This window comes from Triturus cristatus, chromosome 8, assembly GCF_964204655.1.
Source record: "Triturus cristatus chromosome 8, aTriCri1.1, whole genome shotgun sequence".
Classification (NCBI taxonomy): domain Eukaryota; kingdom Metazoa; phylum Chordata; class Amphibia; order Caudata; family Salamandridae; genus Triturus; species Triturus cristatus.
Window position 1 is genome coordinate 742800673 of NC_140591.1, and position 15490 is coordinate 742816162.

Consider the following 15490-nt stretch of genomic DNA (forward strand, 5'->3'; position numbering starts at 1 on the left):
AAGCGTGTTCCCAAGATTTACACTGTTCAATTCTGTCAGGATTATGAGATTACTAAACAACTACTTCAACGTCAAAACACCTACATGCATGATTAAAATAAAAACAGCGCGGTGATTCGGATTAAGGCGCACGGCGCTCCCTCCCCCACAAACCCTCTACTGCGATGAGGAAGAGACATGTGAGCAGGGCAGGGAGGGGGGTTGTAGCAGCTCCCTTTCCAGTTGAAACTAAGCGGGGAGCCGAGCACATGGCTGGGGGCTCGGGCAGTTGTCCGCCTCATCCTCGCTTCTCCGGGGCCGGCTGAGACGCATGTCTCCGGTTCAGACCTTCCCTGAAGGACTCCACTGTCATCGCGAATATATTTAAACACAGGTCTGCCTCGTTTGTGCTGCTCTCCATGGCCACCACTGTGAATCTAGCCTTACGTCCCCACACAAATACATATATTAAACGATTGTAACATACGCCTTTCAACAGTTTAAACGTTAAAAATAGGAACAACGTTGGCTTAAAATAGGGTTAGCCCCAGACAGGTTTGGTTTCAGGGCGGAAGCAGTAAAGGGGAAAATAACTTGATAGTTGGAAACTTCTGAGATGTAGCGCCGAGCAATGATTACCATTCTGACCAGAGTTAGCGCTAGAGAATAATTCTCTACATAGCAAAAGTACCCATTTTAGATCGGGAGAGCATCTTAGAAGGTAGGGTATTCGGCAGACACGTCAACTTCAGCACTGTGTTGTGCTGTGTTTGCGACTCGGGGCTTGTGGCATTTCGCTAAAGCTGTGTATTCTCTCCTTGTACTATAGCATCGCGCACTCCAGTCCCAGGCCCGGAGCCGGCTCCGCCTTTTGCCGCCTCCCTCTTCTCGGCCAGGGCTGTATTTCCTCGGCTGTCCATGGCTCTGTGCTGTTGGCTCTCTCTGTGGCTGATGATGAAGCCCAGGCTGTGCGGGGCTCCCTACGGGATGAGAGCGCTCCCCCGCCGGGACTCCACTCCTCACATCCTCCTGCTGGGACTCTGCTTCCAGCCAAGCCTGGCTTTATTATGTGTGTCTGCAGCACCGGCAGCAGGAGGAGGAGGGGAAGGAGGAGGGCAGCGCAGAGCCAGGACAAAGAGCAGGACGAGAGCAGGCTGCGGCTGGACCCGGGCACCCACAAGCAGCCCTCCGCCCCATGGAAGCAAGGGCAGCTAACGACGCCCGTACCCCGACATATGGTGACAGAGCTACAGCCTAACCGGGGCTAGCCCCCCCCCCCCCGACACAGAGCACACCTCTCAGTCTGGAGACTCCTCAGGCAGCACCCCTCGGCTCTGAGCCTCCCCTCCCGGTCCAGTGCCACTTACAGAAGGGGGTTAGACCATCCCAGAGAGCCTATCCCCCACGGGCGATTTACGGCCACCCACGGGTGGGGTACCAGCTCTTTCTGGACACCCACAGGGCGAGAGCACTCCCCAAGCACCCACAGAGGCGGAGGAAGCGCCCTCCCCGAGCACCCTCGGGCGGTTATCGCATTGGGTGCTGCGGTTTCTTGAGCCGCGCCGCTGCAACGAACACTTCCTGAGAGTGAGTGTAACACTGGCGTGGTTGGGCAGTAAGGCAGATGTAGACTGAAATGATATATACAAAGGCATATGCCAAAATAGGCACAGACCTGTTTATACACAGAAAAGCTTCTGTTGCACCGAAACGCGGATCACATGTGTCATGCAATGTCAGGGCTTTGAAAAGGGATATGTGCCGAACACGGGAGCCGAGAGCAGGGGGAGAGGACACCATTAAAACCACTGCCTTTCTCCGAGGCAAAGCAGAAATGCCTCGGAGAAACGCAGTGGCGTTTTCGGATTCGGGGGCGTGTTTCTTTTTCTCTCCCCTTGCCATTGGCTGGAGGAGAGAAAAACACACCTAAAAAAAGGGCGTGGCTAAAAAGAGTAAAGAACAGCACGAAACACGCCCCCGAATCTGAAAAAGACGGAGCCTATTTGGAGGGACGGCTCTCTCCTCCAATGGCTGGCCTCCGTTTAGGAAGCCAGCCAATGGAGGAGAGGCAAAAAGAGAGGCGGGCTAAGGAGCCACTCTCAGAAACATTAAATCTCCGACTTCCGGTTCTGCCTTCGGCAGACCGGACGGTCCTCGACCTAAAAACTGGATCAAGAAAAGTGGACAGGACATATGCTGAGAAGAAACAAAGATACGAAAGAAGGAATTAGCTAAGGAGCATAAAGAAGAAAGAAAAAGAAAGGTAAGAACATAATACCAGAGGAAGAGGGATGGAAGACTTACATATTGTCGAGAACAAACAAAAGGGGAGGAGGAAGGAGGCCACATAGAACAATGACGGGCCAAAAGCTCCAAAGAGAGGGCATGGAGGGAAGACAACTGCAACGAAACCCAAGGAGAAGAAGGTGGGTGGCGACGTGAAGGAAGAATCTGTGGAAGGGGGAAGAAAAAAAGAAGGATATATATTAAACAACGAGAATATAGAAGAATGATAAAAAACAAGCAACTACAAAAACAGTCTAGGCATAACAATCATAAAAACCAGTAAGGAACATAGCAAAAAAGCAGTTACATGAGATAAATGAGAGGAAACCGCTTATGAAGAACTGGAAGAAGCAGCAAAATCCATACTGTTGGCATTATGAGAGTACAGAAAGCTCTTTAATTTCAGCGGGTCGTCGTAGGTAGTAGTCTTATTGTTGAAAGTCACCTTAAAAAGGCAGGGATGAAAAAGCCCATATCTCGCTCCCATAGAATGCAGCTGTGGTCTCAGTGAAAGAAATTCCTTGCGCCGGTCAGCAGTGGACTTAGCATAATCCTGTGAAAAGAAAAGTTGATTACCCGACCAGGTAAGTCGAGGAATAGCTTTGGCTGCGGAGAGAACTTTAAGTAAATCTGTATATTCTAGAAAGTAGAGGATAACACCTCTTGGCCTTTGAACATGGGTAGTGGAGATCCCAGCAGGAGGAGGACCAAAACGATGAGCTCTTTGTATGTTGAAATTGGTGGTGTCTGGCAACTGAAGAATTTTTGGCAAGAAGGATTTGAAAAAAGCAAGAGCATCGGACCCCTCTAAATTTTCCGCCAGGCCGTAAACGCGAAGATTGTTCCTCCTATTTCTGTTTTCTAAGTTTTCGAGTTGTTTGTGAAGTGTAGAGACTTGGGAATACAGTGGGTCAACTTTGGCAACAGAAGATGTAAGGGTATCAACAGTCTGTTCTAGAATGGTTACACGACCATCAATGTTTGACCACTTGTCGGAAAACAACTGAAGAGTAGTTTTGGTTTCTTCAAGCGTAGTTTTAGTTTCTTCAATAAAAGGGCGCAAGGCCCTAATCTCTTCCAAAAGGATATCCAATGTCACTGCTGACGTTTGTTTGGGAGGAGAGGGTGGGTCTTTTTTAAGTCGCTTAGTTGAACCTTTAGTTGCACCACTCATTATCGAAACTGAAGCAGAAGAAGGAATTTTAACAGATGTGTCAACAGAGTCATCCATCTCTAAACACGGATACCTAGACCCCGCATGAAGAAGAAGTTTGCGAGAAGTTGGGGAAGGCTTACGCAGGTCCTTGCATAATCTACCCATAAAGAAAATGAGATATGCGACTGTAAAATATCGAAGGCATGAAAACAAACAACAAAAGATTCCTAATATGGATGCAGCGTTGTATACAAATGAAAAAAGACCATACACAGAAAATAAAACATACTACCTAGAAAAGTCAATAAAAAAAGCCATCAATTTATAGCAAAAAGGCAGAACATCACAGCAGATGAACAAGCAATAAAATTTAACGCTGGGACACAAAGCGATATGTAATGCAATAAGAAACCCTCTTAATGTCTCATAGCCGCTTGGAGTAAGACTCCGTCTGAAACTTCAAAAGATGGCGGTTGCAGTTTCAGAAGACATCACCACAAGTAAGTATGAAGTAATTGTAGCGTGGTACAGATGAATACAAATGTTATGTGACCCACACTTGTTGATGTAAAGGTGAAAGTCGCATCAATTAATGTCCAATTAAGCTGCAGCAACACTATGGAGGTTTGATAACACTTGTGAGGAGAAGTAAACCAGAGCGCTCGAAAAACGCGCTATTGAAAGGTCAGACACTTTGCAGAGGACATTTGAGCACAACGTGTTAGCTAGTAAGCTGAGAAATGAAGAAACAGTATTTGAGTCAGCTGTTATCAAAGATGGTCATGAAGCGATAAAAGCGAAACACCGTTAGCGCAGATACAAAATGGCGGCCGCATTACGAAACATCGACGTTCCACAGCTCTTCAGAGAAAGGATTACCCACATGATGAATTGGGCGTCCAAATTCGCTTTCAGCAGTTCAGCGCCAGTTCCGAACTAGGAACCCATTCTTTATGAGGGCTGAAACGCCGCTGGGAGTCTCGCTGAGCGTCTTGTTCTCCGCGCCGCTCGGGAGAGCTAAGGAGGAGCCGCCATTGCTCACGGGCGCTAGCCACGCCCCCCCCAGAAAAGTGAACTTTACTCAGCAAGGATTGCCCTGGGCTCGTTGCACTGCTTCAAATGCTGTTACGAGTGCCAAGTTAAAATGTTCATCTTCAAGGTTGAAAGGGAAGATAGGGTGGCTTTAAAGTAGATCGGGAGAAGATTATAACACAAAGCAAAAATATAAAACAATGTATGATGGTAATGTCTAGAAAATGAGTGGGTGTGGGGATTGGATGTGCATTAAGAAAAATTGGTTGGGCAGGAAAGGAATGTACAGTTCTCTTGTACAAGCAAAATTGTGCAAGATAGGAGGAATGTGGTGGCAATGAACAACAGAGAATTTGAATCATGTCCAGTGCCTGAAGCCTCAGTCTTAAATAGTGATATTGTTCCTAGTTAGGAGGGTGAGGCACGAGCAAATAAAAATGAAGGACTAATGTGGAAAAAACCCTCTGGGTATTAGATTTTGTGCTGAAAAGAATTTTATACTTATATTATTCCTGTTGCTATATTTTCATAAATGTTCACTTTTTAATTATTCTAACTACATCCATCCATCCATGCTTATTATGAGTTGCTTGTACAGAATAGTCTTGTGCTGATACAAAAGGGATGTGTTTTAATCTATTCATGCTATGTAGATGTGTGCATTAGAAATAGTTATATGCTTTGCATTAGTGTAAAGTGTTGCTCAAAGAATTGGAGAATCTAGAGCGTGCGCCGTTTATACCAATAAATCACTCACCTTTCTCAAGCTAGCCCATCCTTCACTTGTATAAGAGCATCTAGGGGGCATTCAGACAGACATTTACTATGCGGTAGAACATCACTTACAGTGACTCAGTGGGAAGGAGTGAAGACTGGTAGAAGACTCCTATGGCTCTTAGGCATATGAGAACAGCTCAAGTTGTCAATGGGCTACAGTTTACAAAAGGGCTCCTGGTGCATCAGTTCTCTCTTGCAATGATATGGCATTACTCCCTACCTACAGGAGCAGTGTTGATGATCGGATATCTTCAACAAATCAGTGTTGACCAGTTTCACTCTCAAATGGTGCCTCCCCACGGCTCAGCTCCCTTTCTGCACACAAAGGCAAGCTACAGCCTGCACAATAAAACACCTACAGAATGTAATTTTGGAAAAGCGATGGGAGTATTACAATCGTGGCAAATTCCAACTAAAAACACACTAACTACTGTAAAATTGAAAGAGAATGTCCGTAGTTAAATGTGGACTGACAACCTTAAACTTCTAGTCACCCTTTCTCCAAAACCATTTTGGACAGACTTACGTTCTACATCTATTAATATATCAAATGATAAAAACAAGATATGGTAACACCACTGAAATAAGAATGAGGAGCCAACGCAATGGGAAGGACAACAGATGAACAAATGGACATTCAACTGTCTTAGAGAAGATATTACTTAAGCATTTTCAGGCCATCAAAGGAATATAAATATATACACTATGTAACAATGATTCTTATTTCTATGTGACACTGTTCTAGACAAAGCACGGCACTTCATTAGACATTGTATATGGAAAAATATGTTTTAGTAGTTCATCAACCCAAAAAGAACATAAAACAAATCTGACTAGCAAGTGTCTCAAAAGTGAATGTTGTGAGCAAAATTGAAGACTGGGAAAAAGAAAGTGTAGAGCATGTAGGAAGATCGTGAGTTAAGAGCATGGAGACAGAATTGTCATAATAGCATTTGGCAGCTAAAACTAAATAGCAGCTACTACAAACAAGAAGTAAAACAAAGTGATACCCTCATAATATGTAAACAAGCATTGGCATAGCCAATAGGTCTCGCCTTTGGGACCTTATAAGTGTTTAGCCATGCAACAGTTGCATGACTAAATACTTATAAGGTCCCAAAAGCGAGACCTATTGGCTATGCAAAGCGGCCATGCGGCCGCGGAAGTGAAAGTGATCGCGATCACGATCAAATATGAAAGCGGCCGCAAAAGTGAAAGTAATGGCGGTAAAGCGCGGCGCGCGCCCGCGCACATGCACTGTGGCTCTAGGCTGGCCTGGTAGCACTTTTTGGAGCCCTCTCAATACGTCTCGCCAGACCAGCGCATGCGCTGGGTCAGGCGAGACCTAAAAATGGATTGGAGAAAAAAAATCCCAGCATCCTCAACCCTCTGCTGTGGTGAGTATTTTACCTCCACAGCAGCACAAGAAAACAGCAGGGTGATGCCAAAAAGCATGTGATGAATACAATATCTAGAAAACGACTACTGAAATATACAAAAAAGTGATGGATGGAATCCATGAATTATTATCAGCCACTTGTAATTACCTAGGGCCCCAGCCCAGTCCATTGTTATTTTGCACATCATAGAACAGTCAGACAGAACTTTCAGTCCAGGTCCTCCCTGAACTGGAACACAAGCAATCCAAGACCAGTTGTGCCCTGATTGGGGCTCATGCATCAGGTTTGGCTTGGTTCCAGTGGCACAGTAAGCACAGGACCCAGATCTGGGTATACCAGTAGCACTTTGGGCATCGCACTGACGCATTCAAAAAGTGATGATGTAATGCTTGAATTAATCTTAGCCAATGGCAATTTTTCGGGCCACATCCCATTCCATCATTATTTTACACACCTCAGTTTTGACTCAGCCACATGCAAATCAGTCTAGAACCTACAGCAAAAGCAACAATCCAGCCCGAGCTGCCAGGCTAGGTCCTCACTTAACCAGAAATACAAGCAACCTATCATCGATGTGATGCCAAAAACACATGAAGAATAACATATCTAGAGAAAACTACAGCAATTTAATATAATAAAAATGGTGTACATGCCTTTAAAGAAATACTTGCTATGCATAGATGGGACAAGGTGCTAGATAAGCAGTTGGCCCGTTGGACACTGCAATTGGGTCTGCATTTGAGAAGGTATGATACAACAGCTGGCAAGAGTCAGCTTTGGAGACACCAGAGCTTGACTCTTGTTACCATTATTATATTGCTTTCTGGGGCGGGGGGAGGGGAGGGGTAAATATACATTGTTAACTGGTCGCTTAATTATTTAAGTATTGAAATGAGTATATTTTCGAATCCTATACTTGTCTATGGAACTGTGGGTACATGCTAGGGGGTAGCCTAGGATGGCTACAGTCCCCTGGGAGATGTTGAAGTGCCTTTAGCCCGATATCCTCTGTGGGGTGTTGAGCCCTCTGCAAGTTGCAAAGGGGAGGTTGTGGCTATGTGTTGTAATCTACATGACAATATAATGCATCCTCCCCATTGTTGTTCTCTGCCTTGCTGCTCAGCCAGTGGTGAGGGCATTGGAATGCTGAGAGTGTTTGTGCTTGAAGAAGGATCAGTGGGAGTGTATGGGCTGAGCAGCAAGGAGGCTGCTCCTGGTGGGGCATTACATGGAAATTACCATCCTTCTGTAACCTGTAACTGAAGAAACAACTTGAAGAATAAACATATAACCTTTTCCTACAAGACCTGTCTACGTGGCATACTTCGTTTTAACACTTGCAACCGAGCGGAAAAGACCCACGCGTGAAGGGAAGTTTAATACTGGAACAGAAAAGATTTGAAGTATCACAGAAAGAAAGAAAGAAGATTACAGAGAAAAGACATTGAAGACTGAAGAGGGTTTGCGCCCGGTAGCCCCACCGGTGTCTATTTTAACAGACTGTCTACAGTCCAGGGCACCTTCACAAGCTAGCACAAAAGCAGAAGGCTAACTATCTTACATATATGAGAAACGCTGATGTGGAGTGAAAGACTGCCTCAATGAATGCTTCTAAGATCTCTATGTGGATTTAAAGTGATTGCCAACAGCATTAAGTTGGAGTGAGTCGGCGTAATAAGTAATTGGGGGAATTAGTTCAAAATATTGAAGTTGGCTCATACCGCACATAACCAGCGGAAAAAATTGTGATTTACTGAAGAGTGTTTCTATGATTCCATTTCAGGGAACTTTTAAAAGGCAACCTTTGCCAATGTTTTGAGGCCCTTACTGGGTCTGCCTGAGTTTAAGTTGCCTGCAATGGTTATTACTGCTGCTTGAGCGAATGGCTCGATTATCGAGATTCCCTGGAGCGTGAAGCCTGAGCATGGAGGTTCTCAAGTGTGTGGCCTGAGTCAGTGCAGTTGAGCGTGCAGTTCTTGCTGTGCCTCCATGGCGGTGTCCAGACTCTGAAAGAAACGACGTCTGAAGCCATCTTCTGTCAAGTGATGGACGCATCATCACGCGCAGCGTAGGCCCCATCTTGAAATGGGTCACCGCTTATTCCTTTTTATTGGAATGCTGCTGTAGTGCTCCTCATCGTCAACTCATTTCATTTATAAAAAGCACCTTAGCTGTTCTGGAGAGCAGCCGCTGGGCACATAAAATGTGAAGCTGCCTTTTCAAGGTAAACCTGTACTGTGTGTGAACAGGGTATGGAAACTCCCAATGAATGGATGCCCATTAATAGAGCTGAGGCAAAACGACATGGGTGAGCAATCTACAGCATTTTTCTTGCCGCAAGAAAGTTAGATTTGTGTGGTGGGAGTAGCATATCATTGCGGCGGGAGGTTTGACAGAAGTCGAGCTACGCACAGATTACATATTTCTGACTGGGCATGCCATATTCTTTTGAGAGCTGTGAAGGGTTCAAAATGCAATGGATGCATTGTATTTGGCATGCTACCTCTCGGATCACTCCCTCTCGTTGGTCACCTACAATGCTGGTAGACCGGCCCCTCTAGTTCTGCTTTGGAAGCAGAGGGTAGCGGCCCTGGCAGACCTCGTTTTTGAGCATATGCTTTCGGAAGTACTTGATCAATATTTTGAGGACCACTGGGGCAACACAACTGCTAAAGCCAAAGTGTAGGATGCAATTAAGGGTAGTCTTTGGCTGGTAATGTATGAAAGTGATGTATGGTGTAAGACAGCAGCAAACACAGTCATTAGATTTACAGGAGAAAAGCTTAGGCGCACTGGAGGGGTGTTTGGTTCTGCAGCCGCAGGTATTAGCAGAGTGGAAGGAGCTGGAAACCTGGAACAGGCTAGATAAATTTGTGTACACCATCTATAGGCAGCAGCTCCACGCAGAGGGGGAGAAGGCGAGCAGGATGCTGGCAACCCCTTCTCCACGGGGAGGCCCGCGGTGGTTGGGGTGAGACGCACGGGTCCAGAGGTTCATGCACAGCAGGATATAACAGAGGTCTTTGTGGCACACCTGAGGAGAAAATATGCAGCGCCTGCGGTTTTTGGGCAGGGCGCTGGGGAGACATATCTAACCGGTCTGGAGATGACCTGCCTATTGGGCGAGGAAAGAGATAGGATAGGATAGGATAGAAGCGGCCATTGCTTAAGTGGAGATTGTGGCAGTGATTAGGGATTTGAAGACAGCAAAGACCCCTGGAGGGGATGGCATCCCAGCTGAACTGTACCAGCGAAGCGTGGGTACCTTTGCAGGCTGCCGGCTAGAGGTGTATAATGAAGTGTATGAATGAAGTCAGTTGCCTGAATCAAAGAGGGAGACTCTCATAGTCATGCTGCCTAAGCCAGACAGGGGTGAAAGGATGCAACCTCACTATTTACCCTATCCATGCTGAATGTTGATGTCAAAATACTTAGCAAGCTTTTGGCAGCACAGCTGCTGGAGTACATGAAGTCACTGATTCACAAGGATCAATGAGGCTTTATACCACGCAGTAACACACAGTGCAACCTAACACTAGGACTAGGCAGGACTGCCCGTTATCGCCATTGCTCTTTGGATTGGCCATTGAGCAGCAGGTGTGTAGATTGTGATCGGACCTACATGGGTGGAGCATCATCATTGGAACCATACACACATCGTCTCCCTATATGCAGAAGATGCCCTGGTATATTTGCGCCAACTGGAATACTCTGTTCCCATTATGGTGGTAACCTTGGCGGAGTGGAGATGTATCCAGGTTCCATCCAAGTAAGCCAAGCCAAATCTAAACTTTCCCTCTGGGTGTACTGGGGGAGGTCCCCACGTAGGAACTTCCGGCCATGGGTCTACCCTGGGAGACCTCTGACATGCAATATCTCGGGTTTAAGATCGCGAGGGAAGCTGCACAGTTTAAATTCCTCAAGATCGAGAGGGTGCTTGAGGGCCTCCAACCATCTATAAAATTCTGGAGCACCTCTGCTGGTCTTTTATGGGCAAGCTGTCATTAGTTAATATGATCATCCTTCCTCACTGCCTGTATGTTTTTCAGGGGACATGTTTGATATCCCCAGAAAGCACTTTACTGAACTGTATAAGAGGATAGTGGAACTGTTGTGGGCATTGAGGAGAATGAGTGAGCCTGGCCACCCTTAAGCGGACTTGGACACAGGGAGATCTGGAGCTCCCAAACCTGGAGCTCTACTACCTGCCAACCCAGTTACATCATGCAATATTTTTGCTTGATGCGGAAGGTAACTGGGAGAAGAGACTTGTGGGGGGCACATGCGGTGGGGATCCCTTACGGAGTTCCTGATGCTAGAGGCTAGAGCTCGGGACACAGTTCCCTATGTAGTCGGGCAGGTGTGTCGAGCATGGGAGGGTGGTTCGACAGGTGCTGCAGCACGCCCCCATGAGCTAAACTTAAATATTTGGTCACTTCCTCTGTTCGCACAGATAGCACAGACAATGTCTTCTGACAGATGGCAGGACCGGGGGGATGCAATATTCTTCGGGACCTGTACCCTGACCGGTGTTGTGGCAGCCTTTGACCGGGTTAATTTCTCCACTATGCCAAAATGGTGGCCACAGCGAGGGGGATCTGGCCAACCTTACCGGACGTGCACCGAGAATCGCGGACCCTGGTGGCACTACTTGATATGGCGGGAGGTCAAAGACTGATTTTCCACATCTATAGGGTGTTGTGGGATAATCTCCCTGCGGGGGTCCTTCAAGTTCAAAGCAGATGGCATGAAATACTGAGTGAACCTCTCATAGATGTACATGAAGGGGTTAAGAAGGTCTCTACCAATGCAAGAATTAAATTGATATAATGTAGTGCACAAGGTTTACCCCACACCGAATACCTTGCATGCAATCTAATTGGGGCGGTCGTCCTGCTGCCCGCGCTGCATCGCGTGGGGTGGACTTTATGCATATGTTGTGGGGTTGCCCCGATAAAGAAGTGTTCTGGAGGCGGTGACTGATAAGAGTGTAGCTTCGGGGTGCACCTCTCTTAAAGAGGTTAGGAAAAGCTTGCTGGGAATGGTCCCTGTTAAAAAGAAGAAACACCTTAGCAGAAAATTTGTAATGATGGGGTTGGTGCTAGCCAAGCGAAGAGTGGCTATCTATTGGATTTCTTTTAAGCCCTCCGTGGTTGGATGAATGGCTGAGGGATATGGCAGAATGGGTGGTTGGAGAGAAAAGTCATATGCAATAGACTCGAACGGACAACAAACTGGCAGATCATCTGCAGGCGTGGGCAGCAATCTTAACTAAGCTACTTGAGCTACCAGATGGTCGACCACTTTGAAGACTGTCCAGGACTGTATGAGAGTGGTGCACAATTGATAGAAATAGGATTATTTGGAGGAGGTACTGGGGAGAATGAGAATGGGATGGATCAATTGGTGGAGGCGTGTGACGTCCCTGGTGCAGGTGCTTGAGGAGGATTGCCCTTTTCGCACACTCCCTTGGACGGAATCCGCAATTAATCCACGGAGTACTAAGGTAGAGCAACGTGGGGGGAGCGGGTGGGTGAGGGTAACATGAGCAGCATATTGAAGCACCTTGATGTATTGTTTGTTTGTGCTAAATGCCAATAAAAGTGTAAACAAAAAAGTCCTACATAAGCAGCAGAGGACCCCGCCAATGCTCGCACGGGATTACAAATAGAAAGAGCAAGCCACAGGGGATTATATAGGCAGGCAAATTACACAAATACAATTAAATCCCAACCACGTGTTTGGGCAATACATAGAATAAAACCTAAATTAAGCAGGGAAAAGAGGAATGCCGCAAAAAATGACCAAATCACACATCAGCTCTCACAAGCTTCTAGTTTAGAGCAGGGATTTAAAAAATCACGCCCTGCCCTAGGTTGGATGTGCTATCAGTGCCTGTGAAAACAATGATAGTGTCAGTAACTGCATGCTCTTTTTCTCCTTTAAGGAGGGAACCATGGAGCTCCAGGGATCGAATCATGGGTTAAGCCACCCTGTGCAGTGAAGGTACTGGAAGCAATTAACCCTGGGAAAAGCACTACTCTACGCTCGCGTAGTTTGCGCTACTTCGCGAATTGCACGTAGCACAGTGCAAACATGCGTAGCGTAGTGCAGCGGTCATTTTTTGCTTGCTCTCGGTCCTCAACATCAAGTTGGCGACCACGAGCAAGCAAAATGACATCCCGGCGAGACTTTTTTCTCATTCGCGATCAGCAACATCAAGTTGCCGATCGCAAGCGTGGAAAATAAACCTTCCGGCGAGATTCTCAACGCGGGGAGGTCAGGTTTCTCATTGCGAGTGGTCACGTATGCTCGCGACGAGAAACTACCAGTCCGCATTGAGAAAGCTGCCGCTCGAGTAAAAATCTACTCGAGCGGCAGAACACTACAGCTCGCACTGTGCAAGATGCCGTTTTCAATGATTGCACAGTGCCGGATGCTTGTCCGTACTGTGCAATCATTGAAAACGACATCTTGCACAGTGCAAACAGGGTACTACGCAGTTTGCGAAGTGCTACATGTAGCTCGCGTAGTGTGAAGTGCACTTTGCGTAGCTATGCGTAGCGCTACTTCGCGAACTACACCCAGGGTTAGAAGCAATGCAGATGAGAAGTGAGAGAGGGAAGCAACACAGCTTGGTGATATAATAGGTCTGGCAAATGAAAGCCAAGACTCCAGGAGCATGCAATATCAGTAACACATTTTTCATCCGAAACCCATTCTTACAGAAGCTACTGAATGCAACTGCTAGCAGAAATAACCACAACAATGCAATAATTGAGAAAGGGGTCATAAACACTTTGAGCACCCCAGGGAAAAGTGCAAATGCCCTGAATAATCCTACACTTTCACTTCACCCACTCTTTCATCTTGAAATGCTGAGGATTGAAGAACTCTATTGTTTAGGGCACAGAGGTGATCTCAATACTTGCCGCAGTTCGATGATGGATGGCAACAATCTTTCTGGGGCTAGGTCCTACAAAGAGAAGCACTATTGACATTCAGCACGCCCTTAACCCAGAGAAATGCTCCATTGTCTCTCTCCACAGGAATTTGCCCAATACTTTCTAAAATAGTTCAAAACATAGGTGTTGTTATGGACAAACTTTATTCCTTAGAACCCCAAGTAGTCGGTTAGGAGCTTCTGGTTTGTAGATCTGAAGATTCTGCATAGCATCTCACCACTTCTTGATCCGAAATATCATATTCCAGTGGTCAACGCAACTATCCAATGGAGAATGGATTACACTAATAGTGCCTAATTATGTGCAACAGAAAGAATACTAACACATCTTCAACTTATTTAAAATACAGCATCCTGCCTAGTCAAAGGCTAATAAATGTAGAAACATATTTCCCCGAGTCTCTCTCAACTCCAGAGTTGACTATATGCACAAGAATTGGGTTTGCGATTTACAGTAATGCATAAGGTGGTCTACACAGCTTCCCCTCGTTTTTAGCTGCAAGACACAAATGGCACTAACATATGAAACATATGATCATCCAAACACTTTTCCTACATATTTTTAAAATGGAGCAAGGTCAAGGGACCAGGCTTTTTTCTACAGCAGCAGCCACACTGAAATTTCCTTCCATTCCAACTACGCTGCTAGTCAGAGCTGCTTTTTTTAGTTTTTTTAGGAACCAACTAAAAACCAGGCTCTCCCTGTAGTGCAGCTGTGTGGACAAAGTATTGTGTAATGGTTTCGTTAGTGACAAGAGACTTTGGCGGTAGTGCAGTCTACGACTAACCAATACAGTCCTTCCCATACACTTAAATAGCATGTTTCACCTTTTGGAGGTCCTGGTTGGAAGGCCAACGAACATGAGACATTATCATGGAAACTTTGGAGCACACAGTACAAGGAATGGAGTAGCAGGTCCTGGATGCCATAGGAATGGATGCACACTACGACCTATATTTCCGCCAATCAGTGACTAAAACAAACTATATTTTGGTGCTACCTACTTAATGGCTATTCAGTTCACAGTCTCGGAAAACTTACAGATTCTTCACCTCGTGGCTAGGAGTACGGCGTGAGCCATGAAAACTGTCAGGCACGTCATCACAACCCGGTTGTACATTCACCCAAGTCTTCAGAACTAGATTTCAGACTGCCACTGATGTATGGCTGTCCCTAAGCATGCCCCAGAATTATTTTTGGATTCCTCCAAGCTGCCTTATGCTGCAGCACAATTTGAATGTCACATCTGGATAATAAGTAGAATCAACAAGTACTGGCATAGCCAATGGGTTTTGCCTTGGCCAATGCTTTTTTTCCTTATACCGTTTCAGCAGTGGCAAAACAACAAAAAAATGTTATTGCCAATGCTGAATAGCATTTAAAAGCAATCAGTGGCAAAGGCAAAAAGTTACACCTCTGCGAAATCTATTTGTCAATGCATTTTTTGGCAAGTTCCACAGAAGCACGAGCTGCTGTGTAACATGGCTTCGAGTTAAAAAATAACACAGTGCAGTTTGCCTTACAAGAAAAAAAAAGTACTGTGAAGTGGTCAAAGCTGGCTCTTCATAGCGCGTTTCTTTTTAACTTTAAGCCATGCTGCTCAGCAGCTTGTGCTGCTGTGCAACACGTCAAAAATACACTGATAAAACCCAGGGCATTAAGCGGGACGGGTCCTGCCGGTGTTCAGCACCAGCAGTTCTAAAAAAAAAAAACAGGTGCTATGACAGGTCCCTATCGGGCTCTTCATTTTTGCCCTCACCCTCAGGGGTAACTCTACAGCATCCCCCCCTCCACTGTCTTTGATGCATAGTTCTTTCATAGTCTCATGTTCGAACTGAAGCATTTTCAATGTCATATAAAACGAGGACGTAGTTGGTGCTTATATATCATATGCA

General features: G+C 46.0%; 1 protein-coding gene across 7 annotated transcripts in view; it reads right to left on the reverse strand.

Annotated features, from left to right (window-relative positions):
* Window positions 1-15490, reverse strand: part of LOC146805002 (arylsulfatase D-like) — a 514533-nt gene that overhangs the window by 471283 nt on the left and 27760 nt on the right. For 2 of the 7 annotated variants that reach the window (XM_085622150.1, XM_085622154.1), the window contains one exon: window positions 2284-2430. The exons of the other annotated variants lie outside the window; for them this stretch is intronic. In XM_085622150.1, the coding sequence (XP_085478276.1) occupies window positions 2284-2430 (147 nt within the window). Of the gene's footprint in view, window positions 1-2283; window positions 2431-15490 lie in introns of those variants that run through there. 7 annotated transcript variants of the gene reach the window in all.